The sequence below is a fragment of the Drosophila willistoni genome, chromosome 3R, assembly GCF_018902025.1.
Source record: "Drosophila willistoni isolate 14030-0811.24 chromosome 3R, UCI_dwil_1.1, whole genome shotgun sequence".
Classification (NCBI taxonomy): Eukaryota; Metazoa; Arthropoda; class Insecta; order Diptera; family Drosophilidae; genus Drosophila; species Drosophila willistoni.
The window spans coordinates 13,483,670-13,500,635 of NC_061086.1; the positions used below are offsets into that span (position 1 = coordinate 13,483,670).

At 32.1% G+C, this 16,966-nt stretch overlaps 3 protein-coding genes across 8 annotated transcripts; 2 read left to right on the forward strand and 1 right to left on the reverse strand.

The window, feature by feature from the left end:
• Nucleotides 1-459: 459 nt before the first annotated feature.
• On the reverse strand, nucleotides 460-2,831 carry LOC6650530 (glycine receptor subunit alpha-4). The gene is made up of 6 exons (XM_002073779.4): nucleotides 2,121-2,831; nucleotides 1,831-2,014; nucleotides 1,461-1,770; nucleotides 1,229-1,363; nucleotides 781-1,160; nucleotides 460-707 (listed from the first exon to the last, which is right to left on the reverse strand). Exons 1-6 carry the CDS (start codon nucleotides 2,237-2,239, stop codon nucleotides 561-563), a joined length of 1,275 nt encoding a protein of 424 aa, XP_002073815.1. The 5' UTR covers nucleotides 2,240-2,831; the 3' UTR covers nucleotides 460-560.
• LOC6650319 (protein Malvolio) lies at nucleotides 1,089-13,878 on the forward strand. 4 transcript variants are annotated; one of them, XM_047011904.1, is made up of 12 exons: nucleotides 1,089-1,150; nucleotides 6,665-6,893; nucleotides 6,957-7,141; nucleotides 7,211-7,375; nucleotides 7,434-7,572; nucleotides 8,509-8,664; nucleotides 8,730-8,888; nucleotides 8,960-9,396; nucleotides 9,470-9,585; nucleotides 9,657-9,748; nucleotides 10,181-10,251; nucleotides 12,010-12,326. In XM_047011904.1, the coding sequence occupies exons 2-12, from the start codon at nucleotides 6,666-6,668 to the stop codon at nucleotides 12,074-12,076; spliced, it is 1,815 nt and encodes a 604-aa protein (XP_046867860.1). In that variant the 5' UTR covers nucleotides 1,089-1,150; nucleotide 6,665; the 3' UTR covers nucleotides 12,077-12,326. The 4 variants fall into 4 exon arrangements, with proteins under 4 accessions (XP_046867860.1, XP_023035788.1, XP_002073816.3 ...); XM_023180020.2 differs by lacking the exon at nucleotides 1,089-1,150 and adding an exon at nucleotides 4,543-4,566; XM_002073780.4 differs by lacking the exons at nucleotides 1,089-1,150; nucleotides 12,010-12,326 and adding an exon at nucleotides 13,184-13,878.
• A 1,183-nt stretch (nucleotides 13,879-15,061) lies between these two features.
• Nucleotides 15,062-16,720, forward strand: LOC111519450 (circadian clock-controlled protein daywake-like). Of its 3 annotated transcripts, XM_023180449.2 has the most exons (5): nucleotides 15,062-15,420; nucleotides 15,549-15,649; nucleotides 15,708-15,896; nucleotides 15,975-16,176; nucleotides 16,233-16,720. In XM_023180449.2, exons 2-5 carry the CDS (start codon nucleotides 15,586-15,588, stop codon nucleotides 16,465-16,467), a joined length of 690 nt encoding a protein of 229 aa, XP_023036217.1. In that variant the 5' UTR covers nucleotides 15,062-15,420; nucleotides 15,549-15,585; the 3' UTR covers nucleotides 16,468-16,720. The 3 variants fall into 3 exon arrangements, with proteins under 3 accessions (XP_023036217.1, XP_023036216.1, XP_046865326.1); XM_023180448.2 differs by having other exon boundaries at nucleotides 15,708-16,176; XM_047009370.1 differs by lacking the exon at nucleotides 15,062-15,420 and having other exon boundaries at nucleotides 15,530-15,649; nucleotides 15,708-16,176.
• Nucleotides 16,721-16,966: the final 246 nt, after the last annotated feature.

Below are 16,966 nucleotides of genomic sequence, written 5' to 3' on the forward strand. Positions count from 1 at the left end.
ACTACCTACAATATGTGTAGGAGTATATAAGCATGTATGTACATTAATGTGTATACTAGGTAATGCAACCGTAATCTGTATCGTCTAAAATAATATCAAAATATATTTGTTAGTATCGATATCAAACAACTTCAGCAAATATATAACAAACAATCGGTTCAAATTGAAATTCCGCTGGTAAATATATGCTATTTTAATAACGTTTACATAACGGTTGCATTCCCTATTATATATGTATGTATGTTATATACGAATATATAGTAAAAATACCAAAGATAATTCCACCTTTTGTTGCGCAATCAAAATGCATTTCTTAATTTCTTCCGTACTTGGTTTCTTTTGTATTACATACAATGCCTTTACTTTCATTATTTATACAACTTTTTGATAATTATATATTATTATTATTATTATATATAAATAATACGTATTATTTTTGTGGCTTAAAAACTCGTAATATACATTTTTAAACAAATGCGCTTTGTATTTCATTATTATATTGAAACATATTAGTATATATTTACTCTGGTATATCAATTTCCCGTTTTGCTGTCGATTTATCATAGGAATGTTGTCCAATAGACAATGTTGAGTATGAAGAAGGAGAATGGGAAAAAGAAGCGCGAAAATTTGTCTATATAAATTGCAGTGGCATGTCCATGGCAGAAAGTATCATATTGTGGCTCTATGATTGACTCTCGATGATGCTTTATTACATATATATTATGTTCATAATTTATAACTAAATCCAACTGTCATCAATCAAAAAGTCAAACTTACCTTTAAATCATCCATATCTGCGATATTCTCATCGGAATAACCCTTCATGGCTTTGGTGGCCACTGGTCCCATATAATTGTTAACTACCGCGAATTCCATGAGTGATAGAAACACAAATAACGAGCATGTCGACATCCAGATATCTATGGCCTTGACATACGAAACAGGTGGCAGCGATTGCTGGGATTGTGTATTCTGAGTGGCCAGTGTCAACAGCGACGTTACACCCAATGTCACACGAGCGGGTATAGCCTCTGGCTTAATCCAAAACGATATCCAGGACATGACCACAATCAAGGCGGATGGAATGTATGTATGGAATAGATGATAACCCAATCGGCGGCGTAAATTGAAGACAATTGCTAAACAGGTAAAGTTACCTAGAAAACGAATTAAAAAACTATTAAATGGCAGAAACAGATTCAACAGATTCATTTAATTAACTAACCCGTTGAGTATTCTATGGTGCAATCAGTTGTATAATTATTCGATATATCTAATTGTGGTAATTCGATTTCTGCATTGACCACCAACGGATCTGTCATATTCCAAATAAATACTAAATCCTCAACTGTATGCGATACTATAAAAGTGATAAAATTGCAAAACTCTTACAATACATTCCAAATTGATTGGTTATTTTAATTTGTAATTGGCATTTTGAATTTTTCTCTACTTACGACTTTCGATCATCATGGAGCAAATTTGAGTGTCGTGCGGATAAGACTCGAATTTCATGGCACAGGATAATACCAGCGTTAGTTTGGACATATATAGGAGTGTCTTATCGTGATAAAGCCAGAGATAATGATTCGGTATACTCATCTCATGGAAGGTCACCTTTTTGGCATTCTTAAAGAAGCAATCGGGCCGCCAAATGCTGTGTAGCCAGTCCACATCCAGAATGCGATACTGTTCGCTCATATTCTCGGGCAAGCGCAGACGAGGATCACGCCAGCTTTGTGCTAGAAATATGTCCGTTACATAGGTCTAATCGGGACGAAAAAGAACTGTATATATAGAACAATTATACATATCTTGTATTAATACCATCGATTCCTCGTTAATGGAATCCAATGATAGAACCGTAACATGGAAATAGACCACTGTGGGCTGACCCAATAGTTTGGGTGCCCGATTCTTGTCGTAAGTTTTGGAAGGAATCGGCAATATATCCGGTAAAGATAAACTCGACTCGTAATGCGAAACCAGCTCAGCGCTTTCGGTATTATTTCTATATTAATTGTAAATATATATTTTTTAAAGGGTTATTTTTTATATCTTTCAATTTTAATGCTGATGCAATTTGTTGTAATGGATAGATTTTTCTCACATCTCACCTGTAACCATGAACACATTCACCTGGCAGAATCGATTTCTCTAGCATAAACAAATTAATTGTCATTGCAATCAGGAAATTATTCGGCCTCGATTGAATCTTCTCGAAAATCGTTTGCATTTTGATAATCACAATCTAAATTTTGCAAGACACTATTTTCCGAAAATATTTCTTGTTTTTGTGGATTTTGATTTGTTTGAATTTTGGATTTAATAATTGAAACGTTTCACGTAATGTGCAATTTTTTTGCGTTTGCATTTCAATTTTAGTTTTAGCTTTATTGTTCTACTACGGCACATTATGTCATTTTCCAAATGTCTGGCATTGACATTGATTTGGATTTCGATGTTGATTTAATAAATGCAAAGAGTATTATGTAGAATTTCTACCATTTGCCTTTGTTCATCATTTTCAAATTCAAATAAAGAGTTAGATGTAGACAAAACGTGCTATTTCTGTGCGCTACTCAAGGTGTTGTGATAAATTGATTTCCTATGGTTTCATTTCGCTTTCATTGGCATTCCACATTCCACTTTTTGCATACATCCGACGTTGTACGGCAGAAAAAACTGCAACGGGCTCATATACGTAAGGTCTCTCTAAAGAATTTTTACAGTTTTTATGTTTATAGAAAATTTGAAAACAATAGACAGCATATTTTTGCTAAATTTGGCAATTTTCGGCACCTCCGTTAGAGTGATATAACTTTTCGAAATACGCGCTTTCACATCAGTTATACAGTTACACATGAAATGGAACCAGATCAAGAACTAGTCTCAGTTTGCAATTGATTTACGAACCACGTCACTTAAAATTTTTTTTTTTTAACACAGTAGTATGTAAATTTTCTGATATTTTGTAAAAATTTGTTTATTGTGTCTCAAACAAAAACTAGTCCCCAATTTGTAACGGCTATTTGGGGCCACATTTTCAAACGTGTTTTATTTAACCTATTGATTTAATTTAAATAATAAGTATGTAATAAAAAACTGTTCTTAATATTAAAATTATCAATAACTTTTAAGTAGATATCTTATTCTTATCAAGAAATATTAATCAATTTTTTCTAAAGAAATGTAAGAGCATTTTATTCGCATTATTGGATTATTGAAGAATATTATAAAATTGTAAATTTATATCTGACCATATTTCTAAAATATAGTTATTGTAATTAGTTTATTTTCTTTTTGTTTAATCATTTCGGTTATTCAGAATTGTTTTGAAATTATTTTGTACCCTTTTTTAAGCGATTACATAATTATCTATGGGGTTTTTCATCACAAGTCTTATCAAATTGTAATTAAATGACATCAACAACTAGGAAGTTTTTTGTTTATCTAAATATTTTCCTTGCGACATTGTGTCAAGAGTATGAAATATAAAACAATCTTAAATATGCGGGTGAATAACCAACATCAATTAGTTGTAAAGGGCATGATTCATATGTATACATACATACATACATACATATGTAAATGAAAGAAATAATTTCTTGTTTGGATTGAAACAAAGAGAAAAGAATTGATAAAAAAAAATCGTTACTATATGCTGCACGTTGAATTGATAAAATCTGAAATGTTAGCATTTTAGTTTTTATCACTGCCTCCGATCGACATTGAAGAACTGTCACTGTCGGAATCGAGAGTTTTATTGTGTGCCGATTACCTACCTACCTACCTAGGCCATTTCCATTATTTTGGCATTAAGATAAGCGGTGCGTGCGTTTTGTGGGCAACGCTATGGACATGTTTAATTTCCATTGTCTATCAAAAGTCGTTACAACTAGCTGACTGATAATAGAACCAGTCTGCAACTCTCTCTCTCTCTCTCTCTCTCTCGGATTTGGGAACAGTTCTAGTCTTACTGAAAATTTACAATCTGTGCAAATTTATCAGAAAATCCCCCATCAATCAGCTTCTCTCAGTCTCTCGCTCGCGCTCTGTAAAATTTTGTCTCTTTTTCTCTCTTATCAACGCTTTAGAGAAATACATATGCAGGTTTTATAAGTCCAATAAAAAGCGCCTACAATAACACTGGCTCACTCATTCAAAATTTGTTAGTGAGCGTAGACGTGGCGCGTCATTCCGATAACGAAAAAAACCAAAAAATACCAAAAATAGAGGAAAATATACAATAAATACCAAACAGCTGGGAAAGAAAGAAAACGAAGCATATAAAAATACCAACTGAAAGACAAGAAAAAAAGTTTTTCCGTAGTAATTATTTACAATTTGGAAAAATTCTCATAATTCCGGAAAACTTCTTCCGCGTTGCGAAATTCTTGGGAACAAAACGAAGCGAGAAACACGTGTCAATGTCTAGAAAAATGAAAATATAGTGCAGAAAGTGCGAGTGCGTGCGTGTGTGTGTTTATATGTGTGATATATCAATAAATACAACAACAAATCATCTTTAATTTAAACGTCATCAGCAACAACAACCTCCAAGTAGGTTTTGGCACTATTAATAAATGAAAATATAGATTTTTGTCCCCTATTGTTGTTCTGGATTCAAGCTTAACCTTAATTGCTTCCGCTCCCTCTCCCTCTCTCGGCATCAACCTCTTTCTCTCATGGACACCGGTTGCTTGGGCGGGGAAAAAGTGTGGGGGAGCCAAGCCCTCTAGCACTAAATGAATTTTTAGTTGGACTGATAAGCAAAACGAATACAACTTCCAAAAAAAAAGAAAAACAAAGTTTAATAACAATTCGTTTGGAAATTACAATTAGTCAAGCATGACAACAAAGCAAAAAGTTTAAATTCTCAGACTATATTACGTAGCGTATAATTATCTTGTGTTATGAAGCGCACTTAGCACGTCGTTAGTGCCAAATTAGTTTTTCGTAAGAATAACACGAAATGGCTTACAAGCCATAAATACTGGATCATATTCCCGGTTTATCAAACTAAACATATGTATGACTTAAAAAAAAGAATGTAACATGTAACTGTCTGCTAAATCTCTTATTTTTCCCTTTATCAATTTGAACAAATTAATTGAAGATTTTCAAGACCGTGGAAGATTCAATTAATTTAATAGTTTTTTATGACAACAAGTGCTTTTTATTTTTTTCAATTTAATCAATTAAATTGTTTCATTTTGTTTGTCATTTCTTGATGACAAAGCAGGATTTGCGTATTTTCAAAAAAAAAATATATATAATTTTGGCGCAGTTCATGCAGACAAAGAAAATATTGATGTATATATAAATGAGTAAAAAAATGTTCAAAAGTGCTCACCTAATAACAATAAATATGTATAAACATATAGACATATGGCAACGGTATATAGAATAGATATACAGTTAGAAGTGGCAGTGGATAAGTCCACAACTGCGTAAATAACAATTTCCACCTGCAGCTATGTTTTTTTGGTATTCTGATACAATTACCTTAAACAAAATATACAAAAAAAAAAAAAACAAACACTAGTCGTCTAGTTGTTATCGTGTTCCTATAAAAGGCTTCAATGTGATCTGACTTGTTGCCTATGCAAACATTTTGGTCTGTTGGCTGCACTCATCGCATTGATGAAGTGATGTGGAATGATCAGAGGCCAGGCCAGGCCAGCCAAGGTAAACCACTTGGATGGATGGTATTTCTTCATACACGATCTGCCTCTGGGTCTCTCATCACAATATATTATACAGATTTTTATTGTGTTAAATGGCTTATTACACGCCAAAATGATATAACAAAATCAGCAAAAAAATAAAAACAAAACAAATAAAACGAAACGAATACCTAACCAAATCGACAAATGTGTGGATAAACATCTTTTGCAGGTTATTGACTTACTTATTTGTTGTTTTCTGTTTCTTTATTGCAACCCTTGAGTTATTAATGCAAATTGCAAACATTTAAATACGAAAAGTATTTTTATGTTAAATTGCTTTTAATGACAACACCTGTACTTAAACGAAATTTGATATACAATTTAATAAATTTCGACAATGGAAAATCTTTATCGCTTCCAAAACAAACACGCCCCACATCAAATCTGTTGAAATTTTTTTTTTAGCAATTTATGATGTTATAAAAACAATTCTTATCACTTGAAAAAAAACTTCTTGCTCAATCTAATTTAATTTAATATGCGTTTGTTTTGGCTTCAAAATTTAATTTTGTAATTATTACTATGGTTCAGCTGGCAAACTAAATATCGTAAATAACAAATATATAATTCAGTTAATGCTAATTGAAGAGTAGGAGAATCTAGATTGCACAATAAAAAAAAAAAAAGAAGAGAAAAGCAAAAACAAAGCTCAATCAAATCAATTCAAATTGTATGCGAATTATGTGTGAATTATACAATATATATGGTCTGGTCTGACAACTGGGAGAACAATCAGCAAAAAAGAAATATTATAATATATACATATATAGAGTGTAGTATAAATAAATTAAGAGCAATTTTTTTTTTCGCTGTTTGATGAATGTTAATTCATCAATTTGTGTAGTGTAAAGTGCCGGACAGTGCAGCAGTGACGGGTTTTCTGCCATTGACTTTTAATAAATTGTATCTTTCATCTCTTCATCCTATAGGATGTCATCGAACGAGGCGTATCACAGAACAATCGACCCGGGTGCTGGTGGTGATACCAACAACCGAGAGCAGCCATCAGGATCAAACGGAAATGGTCCTAGCAGTTCAAGAGGAGGCAATCAAGTGCTTCAAAATAATTTAAATGAAACAACATATCTTAAACCTGCCGCCAAACAGGCCTATTTCAGTGATGAGAAGGTCCTTATACCCGACGATGAACGCTCAAATGTAAGAATTGATAAATAAATCAAAGAATTCTTTAATTTTCTCATCGTCTCATTGGGTTTGCAGATCGGTTTCAGTTTTCGCAAACTTTGGGCCTTCAGTGGACCCGGTTTTCTCATGTCCATTGCATATCTAGATCCCGGCAATGTTGAGTCAGATTTACAATCTGGTGCAGCAGCTAAATATAAAATCTTATGGGTCTTGCTATGGGCCACAATCTTGGGTCTACTAATGCAACGCTTGGCTGCAAGGTGAGCACACTCTCTATATCAGACAATCGATCTGTCATTATATCTAATGTAACCTTCAACTACATACAGACTGGGCGTCGTTACCGGCTTGCATTTGGCCGAGATGTGTTATCGTCAATATAAACGATTACCACGCTGGATACTTTGGATTATGATTGAAATAGCCATCATTGGTTCTGATATGCAGGAAGTCATTGGCACCGCCATAGCCATCTATTTGTTATCCAATAAAGTGTAAGTCTCAATTAATTTCAATTCTTATGAATTTATATTAATTTGCTTGACAACACAGTGTTCCTCTGTGGGGTGGCGTCTTAATCACCATTGTGGATACATTTACGTTCCTATTTCTGGATAAATATGGCTTGCGAAAGTTGGAGTTTCTATTTGGATTTCTGATCACTGTTATGGCTATATCATTTGGCTATGAGGTAAGCACAAAAAAAAAACCCCCCCGTTTGCTCCGAAAACAATTGCAAAACAATTGAAAAAAAGCAAAGCAAAACAAAAGTGGGAGGCAATAAAAACCATATTATATTTTTTGAGCACGCTGTTTGGTAATTCTATTTCGTTTTTGTCGTAAATTGTCATTTGTGTGTGTATGTCTGTGACTGGAACAGGGAAGTACTTTCCCAAACGCCATATCTTTGCAATTCATTTTCATTATTTTTACTAAGTTTCAGTCAGCAACAATCCCCTATTAAGTTGCAACTGCATTAAATCTGTGTTTGCTGATAATACTTTATTATTTTCTTTTTGTTTTTTTGCGGACAGAGCAACAACAGAGTCCAAAAGATTCCTCTGAGTCTTCAGTTTGATTAGATAAGCTGCAAATGTATGTGTACATGTGTTTGCACATTATTAGTAGAGAGCATATCATCAGCTTAAGCACATGATGTCAGTGCGGAAATGAAATATACTGCAATATCATATTAATATTATAAGGGTGACAGAAATTAGTCCAGATTTGTCATACAAGAAAGACATTAAAAATGTCATCCAATTTTTTAAGTACGCTAAGAAGAAGTGTAAAGAAAGAGTATTTTTGCAATCATTAAGGGGAAAAAAAGATATTTAAAGTCGAAATTGTACTTTTTTTCTTATAATTTATCTGCTGGGGTTTTGTTTAGAAAGTAAAGAAGATTATTAATTACAATTTAGGGGACTTCTTGGAATCTTTCATTGTTTATGTCTCTAGACTATTTTGTGTATTTGTTGATGACTTTCAGACTGATACAATAAAAATATTAACACTTTTTGGGAAACTTTTTTTTGTCCCACAAATAATAATAAATAAACCGCATATAAGCAATATATTTCGAGAACAGACAAAATAAACAATTCTTTTGATTTATTTATCTTTCCAGTACATTGTCTCGGCCCCTAATCAAGTTGAGGTAATTGAAGGCATGTTTATTCCTTGGTGCTCGGATTGCAATTCCGATGTACTTTTACAAGCTGTGGGCGTTGTTGGTGCTGTCATTATGCCACATAATTTGTATTTACACTCGGCACTGGTTAAGGTAGGACAAACTCAAATGAATTTCGAAGTAATAATTGTATTTAACTTTGTACTGTTTGATTTTAGTCTCGCGATGTTGATCGTCGCCAGCCAAAAAAAGTGAGCGAGGCTAATTTCTATTTCTTCATTGAGGCATCGGTGGCTTTGTTTGTGTCGTTTATTATCAATCTCTTTGTTGTGGGTGTTTTTGCTCATGGCATGTATGGCAAAACAAATGCAGATGTGGTAAGTATAGTATTATCAAAGTATTGAAAGAGAATTTCACTGACGCATTTGCATTTGTTTGTCGATTTTAGCTGGAGGTTTGCCAAAACAAATCCATGTACGATGACGCCGTAGCCTCATTTGGCAATAATACAGCCATTATCGATGCAGATCTATACAAGGGCGGTCTCTTTTTGGGTTGCACCTTTGGTGCAGCAGCCATGTACATTTGGGGTGTGGGCATTTTGGCTGCTGGTCAGAGTTCAACAATGACTGGCACCTATGCTGGTCAATTCTCAATGGAGGGTTTCCTCAATTTGCAATGGCCCCGCTGGTGTCGTGTGCTGGTCACACGTCTTATTGCCATTATACCAACCTTTTGTTTGGCCATGTTTAGTAAAATGGAAGATTTAACCAACATGAACGATATACTAAATGCGGTCATGTCTCTGCAATTACCATTTGCTGCCATACCCACCATTGCGTTCACTTCGTGTGCGGCCATAATGGGTGAATTTGTCAATGGACTGTGAGTAGAATGCCATAGAGTAGTGAAGAAGCTTGAACTTGAATAATTACAATAAACTATTTTCCTTTTCCAGGGGCAACAAAATCGTTTCCATATGCCTAACTATTGTGGTAATTGGCGTTAATTTGTATTTTGTGGTTAACCAAGTGGAGGCTATGCAAATTGAAGGAGGCCTATTGGCTTTAGTCTGTGAGTTGCACGTAATATTTGCTAAGAGGTAGCCGCTAATTAATAAATTTGTTTTTTAAAATTTTTTTTAGGTATATTTGCCATTTTATACATATTGTTTAATATATATCTTGTGATACATATGGCTGCCTGCATGGGTAATCAGAGACTAATGAACAGTCGGGTGAGTCCCATAAATATTAAATTTTAAAGTTAAGTGATACTTAAAGTAAATTAGTAAAGAGTTGCATTCAAATCTAATGTCATGATGGCTTAAATGACAAATTATCAGAGTAGCGTGACGAATTCCATTAGATATTGTGATTGATATTTCTGTGATCATAAATTATTGAATCTTAATTGTATTTTACTTTTTCAAAGGGAACTTTTCTTTTTTTTTAAGTAACCGTTTCTTATCAAGACTTTAATAATCACAAATCACATTGAAAAATTGTTGAAAATTTCTATCACTAAGGGTAAACGGGTTCGCTTTATCTTTTTACGTGACTGCCACAAAAGCTTAGTAAATACTTAATAGAATCAAGTCTAGTAAAAAATAAAAAAAAAACTCTTCATTTAACTATTGGTTTTTTTCTTTCTGTTTCGTTTTTTTCAGTGGGTCCAACGGTTTGTGTTACCAAGCCAAAATAGTTTTTCGATAAAGAATGCCAATTCAACTTATGCCAGGTATGTCGATGTTCCAGAATCGTCTCCACTCATTTACACTTGACATCAGAACTACAAAAACAACAACAACAACAACATCAACAACACTCAAACTACTCACCTCTGATCTAAACTTTTTAGCCTTGTCTATTCGGTCTATCTATATATAAATCTACTATTCGCTGTTGTCCTAGTTTATTTCTAACGCACAACACCTTTTAGATGCTCTCTTCCCGTCTCTCTCTACTACTACTACTACTATTCTGTCTACTATTTTTCCTTTTACTAATCTATTGTGATCTTCCTACTTCATGTGGTTACTTCAATGTCGTCTTCTAACTCCCACAAACAAAAAACTAATACTCAAAACCAAACAATTATTGCCTTCTCGAATTATTTCACAGTGATGTTACCCTAGTTGTAGGCGATTCCTCTACTAACACTAACACAATTAACAAAGGTCTCGATACGGTATCGGAAAAAGTGACACAAAAGTAAATGATCAAACTGATATATAGCATAACTAATTGTGATACTAACAATACAAATCACGCACCAAAAAAAAAAAAATTTATCAATATAAATGTATAAATATAGTTAAATAGGGCTTAAGAGATTTATAAAGACAATTTTTGGTAAGTCTTCAGAGTGTGTGGGTTCACAGCAGTGTGTTCATATAATACATATAATACTCATTGAATTGTTTATCAATACATTTGTTGCAGTGTTTTATTTCTTAAGCCATGGCTTAATTAAGGTATGATAAATAAAGTTTTTAATTATATGATTAACAGTCATACAAGTGTTTCTATTATGGGCCACATAGACAGATTACAAGAAAGGGATCAATTTAGACCTAAGTAAGCAGTTTCTATAAGCTATAAAATCTAAACATGTATAGAACCAAAATATGCTTTTGACTTACTAATTCGTTAAAAAGCTTAAACGAACATAAACTACAACTAATTTAGCTACTTTAAATAAATCAACTATTGAATGTTGTTAGTTTTAAGTTATTATTAAATTAGTTTTACTTGGTTTTGGTGTGTTTACTATCAAAAACATAATGGTTATCATAATGGCTTGGCTCCTACTAAATGTGACAAAATAATAACTAAAATTGTTGTTGCTAATATATAAATGTGTATGTAATTATAAAATTTTCTTTCATTATATGTGATCGCCAACAATTCTACTATCTGTGTATCTGTACGTGTATGTGTGTGCGTGTGTATGTGTTACACTCTCTTATACAACATTGTACACTATAACTCTTATACTTCATGTCTGCCACAACAACAACAACAACCACAACAACTATCACTACTATTGATTCTATCAATCTATTGGAATTTATTGAAATTTTTTTATAATTGAAAATGGTGAAAAAACTGTGAAAAAAATGTACAAAAAAACCAACAAAATTCTGAAAATTCGCACAAAATTCTATCACGCCGCACTACACCAAATTATTGATGTGAATTGTGTATTGTTTATATATTTGGAAATGGATTTTTTGGCAATGGTACAAATTCTATTTGTATATACAAAAAATATTAATAAATTGAAAACAAAAAATAGAATTGCTCACAATATGCAAAGTTTTAATGCAACTTAACTAAAGGCTAAACAAAATCCATTTTGACTGATTTTTTTTTCTCGTGCTGCCAACTATTTTGTTTTATTTTCTCTTTGCCTGCCTAACAAATCGACTGTGTCTATGCTCCTAACTGCCAATCAACCAAATAATCTATGCCTGCCTTTTCGATGGACATCCAGCGAGCTGACCCTTAATGATAATGGAATCTCAATTAATTCTAGACACAATACTCAACCGAATCAATAGATGTATCTATATATACCATATTGAGTTGTATGCAAAAACTTTTGTAATTTATGTAATGAATTTAATTCTAATTCTTAAGTATTTTTTGCCTAAATAAGTTTTTGTTTCTTAACTTTTTTTTTCGAAACTTTATTTATTATTGTTGATGCTTATTGTGCACAGTTTTTATACTGTTTTTGTGTGTCGATTTTAGTTTGTAGTTTTTAAGTATAAACAAATTAAAAGAAATAAATTTCCTTAGTCAATGTAATTAATAATAAAATATATTTACATTTTTATCGTTGGTTGTGATTGATTGTTTATTAGTTTTTTTAAATTTGTTTGTGGTTTTTTTCAATTTGTCTCTAATTAAAGATTAAAGTTTAAGCTAACACTTTAACTAATTCAAAAAATAAGACAAACAGACATATTGAGAAAAGTAGGAAGTAGGATAGGTAAAAAGCAAATAAAATCTGAAATCAAAGTATATGTATATATATGTATTTTATGTTAAGTATTTTGTTTAATAATTAGTTAGCCATTGTTTAATAATTGGACCGAAAGAAACACAAACCCATTTAGATTACAAAGAAGTAAATAAAAAATAATAATTTGTTATTGCTTTTAATTGTTTAAAGTATCTGAAGGTGTTCAGAGAATCATGAGAATTGTGTGTTATTTTGAAAAGAAAGTGAATAAAATTGTTGAAAATTTGGCAATATATTACATATTTAAATGATAAGATCCTGCTGAGGGTCTCCTCGAATTAGTTGACATACATTTTGTTATAAAACATTTTCGTATTTCTGTCGAATCTACTAGTATTATACGAGTTTTCGTTTATTTAGCCTATTTTTAGGAAAAATATTGAGTGTTTAGCCTAATGTTTGAGTTTGGTATGAAATTTGACCAAGTTTTTATCTTCTATTTTTCCTAATTAGAGAATGCAACAGACAATGAGCTCTCTATATTTGTAGCATACTTTGCAGTTCACAGTTAAAACTTACATTAACTCACACAAACACATACACACACGACAGCAACACAGACACACGCACACACACACGCATTCCGTAAAATATTCATGGAACTTATTGTCTATTTTTTTGTTCTATTTCTCTTTCACAGAATTGCCACAAATGCCGACACAGATGGGGATATTGTGGACGGTGAAGGGGACGCGTAGCCATTACTGTGCTGCACTGATTCCGATGGCAGTGAGGAGATTTGTTTTAGCAGCAATAACAATGAAATCGGTTGTCCCAGCAGCAATGCCAATGGCCATGTAATCATCAGCTAGCATTGGTTTCATGCCCACCATCGTCGTCATTATCATTATGATTATTGCACAAACAAATCACTCAACAATGGACCAAATGTGGCAAGGATTTCCATAAACCAGATGACCAATTTTCATCTGGCATGGAAAGGGATTTGTGTCTATTGTTGCTTCGGATAATTTTCTAAAGTTTTCTAAGAAAACCAAAATAAAAAGGGAATCAGTGTAACATACCTTCAATACAATAACAATTATTAGGAATGCAATGGAAAAGACAAGTTAAAGGCGTATTAAAAAAAAGAAAAAAATACTTGTAATAATTATCTAAAATTATATAAAATAAGGCTGTGAGATCAACTGAGAACATCAACAAGATAAAACAATTGTATAAAAATCGCTTTTTAACGTTGCAAAAAGAAAAACAAAAACCAGAAAAAGAAACCAAACTAAGTAAAACCAACTAAATTATTTGTGTGGAAAATTGTGAACATTGCATGTGAATTGTGTGAATATTTATTATCTTAAATCCTACAATCAATTTCAATATGTTTAATGTATGTATTTTATATTATTTCATTTTAAAACTAAGAAATCTTGCTAATTTTAATATATGTTCAATATTATTTTAATTCAATCTATCTTGGATAATGTTTTAAAAATTGTTGTGTATAAAATGTCAAATAAAAACAAAAAATTCGATAAATTTAAAGTAATTTCTCTGAAATAGAATTTATGTATTTGAATTGCTTTTAATAAATAAAATCAAATATAATTTAAAGCCCCATAATTAACTCTTACAGCTCTATTAATATCTATTTATCTTCCATAAATCAGATTGCATTTAATTAATACGCGTACTAAAGCACTTATGGGTGTGTCTAAATAAACAAGAGCCAAGCGAATCTAGAAAAGTATTTGTCATTTACCTATTTATATTGTATATGAGTGCAAATCTGTATAATAAGTAGCTAATACGTAACACCCATCAGTTAGTTAAATGACCCCATTGAATCTTGTTAATGAAAGTGAAACTTAATGAGGCAATACAATTGATTCTATGAATTTAGATTGAAGCGAGCGAGAGGCGTCAAAAGTAGTTAACAGTAGGCGTAATAATTGGGACTATAGAAACACTTAGCCGCAAAGTGTGACTGATCAGATTACGCTTGATTTTCTAAGATATGATTATTTAACATATAAATATTGAATCACTATTTTTTTCGCTCAGATATTTATAGATATCCAGCTGATAATAATATTTGCATATCAAAAATAATTAATCTCAGTTGTCATTTGTTGTTAATTTCTCTTTCTACTAAATGATAGAAATACATATTTTCAGCTTAAAGTTTATAGTTTCCCATATAATTTCGATTCATATTTAAATTGGTTAAACTTTCAAGAGATCTACATTTGCAATTGGAAAAACTCAAGAGTTTGGTTTTTGGAATGGAAATCTCCAGGGCCAGGAAAAAACCTTCCTTTACCGATAGCTATTGTTTCAAATTATTCCCAAATAAAAAACTAACAATGAATTTGGTTTTCACCATCGATTTTAAATGAGTTCTACAGGATCTTCGCGATGAGTAACCACATAAAGCTTTTCTATTTGAAACCAGTTTAAGCTTCACGTCTTTATAGCCAACAGCAGTTATATTAAAATCATGCATTAAACTATTCAGTCTATAGGAAAACATCATTGAGCTAACTTGGCCAATAATATTGTCTATACAATTAATCTTTGAACTACAACTACTACCTACGTTAACTTGTATATAGTACTTCCCCCTGTGGTTTTAACCAATTCACATCAGCTATGGCACCAACAACTAACGGACATGAATATATAGAATTCCTGTATGGTCAATCATAAAAATTTGATGACAAACGGATCCAAAAAGTTGAATTCCCCTAAAATGTGCAATTTACCCACAATCAAAGAATTTGCAAAAATGATCTAGAAGGGAATTCACTGACCTAAAAAGCCCGCAAATGCCTTTAATTTGATAGGCGGGGTAGGACTAATAATAAAATAGTTCATTCATAGTCAGCATGAATCGATGTCGAAGAGTTCAACAACTGCCAGGTAAATGTATACCTATTAGATTGTCATATACTTATTATTAACTAATCATTGAGCAATTTCTCTTCTTCAAAGCTTTTATTATTATTGTTAGATAATTAAACTAGTTTAAGCTTGAAAACTATTATTAGGTTCGAAATATGACCATGTAGTGTCCGAGAGAACATCATGGAGAACAGTTGGATCATTTTTATACTCGCAGCACTTCAAATGACTCAATGTTTTCAACTAAGTAACTATAAATAATAAATATTATTGTGTCTATTTGCTAATAAAGTCTTCTCACTTAGGGTCTGATATCAGAAGATGCCAATTTTCGGATGACAGTTGCATTACGAATAGTATGAATTATGTATTAAGGCGATATGGTAAAATCGGTATGCCCGAATTGAAATTTCCGCCATTAACCTCTGCCAAAGTGGATGACTTGGAAGTTGTTGAGAATGATAAGAAAAAACTTATTTGGTATCATGTGAAAGGTACAAATATGATGGCCTATGGTTTAGAAAATACAACAATCACAAAAGTCAAAACTGATTGGAAACAAAAATCTCTAGATATATACGGACATATACCAAATCTAATGGCAAAAATGAATTACAGCATAAAAACGAGAATTCTATCATTTGCCTTGCAGTCCACGGGACACGGATCGGTGGCAGTTAAGAATTTGCGATTTCTTTCAAGAAGTTCATTTATCATTGATAATCGAGGATATGTGAAAATATATCGACTGGCTGTACACACCAAAATTGATAGGTATAATTTAGTCAACTAAATGTTTTGTTTATTTAAAAATGGGTTCTTTTTTCCAGACCTGTATTCGACTTGACCTATGTGAACGAGGATAATACAGATCTTGCAATTGTGCTGAATGATGTGATAAATGAAAATTGGCAAGACGTTTGGGCCGAAGTGAATCCAGTTTTTGAAAATATGTTGCAACATAGTTTCATCACGCATGCCAATAATATATTTTCCTCTGCGACGTATATGGATTTGTTTTTGCCCGAAGATGAAGATATATTAAAATATAAAGTTGGTGCTTAAATTCAATATTAGTTAATAGACACTGAAGTAGGATCTATCATATCGACACTGAACCATTAGCTATATTCGGTGATGGTTTAGAAAATAGTCAAAATAAATATTTAGATACTCAGATGGTTTATTTAACTTATTTCTATCGATACAAGTTTTTAAGTTATTTCCAAAGTGTTTCGTAATTGTTGTTTGTATAGATAATTGTGTCTATGGTTAAGAATTCAATACTTTGTTAAAGCCAAAGCACTGCAAAAACGAAGGCAGTCATTATATTAGTTGTGTTGATATTATTTTCAAATAAAGCTTTAAATTGTTTTTAAAAAATGTGATCCAATTGATTCCTTTTTGGGCGTAAGGGATACAAAGTGACCTGGCATTACTTCTAATGACAAAACGAGTCATCCAAATAAAGATTTCGTTTATAAACATTGCCAATTATTTGTAATCGTTTGGAATTTTTTTCATAAAGTCGACATATTCGTATGGTATACCTATTGATATTTGA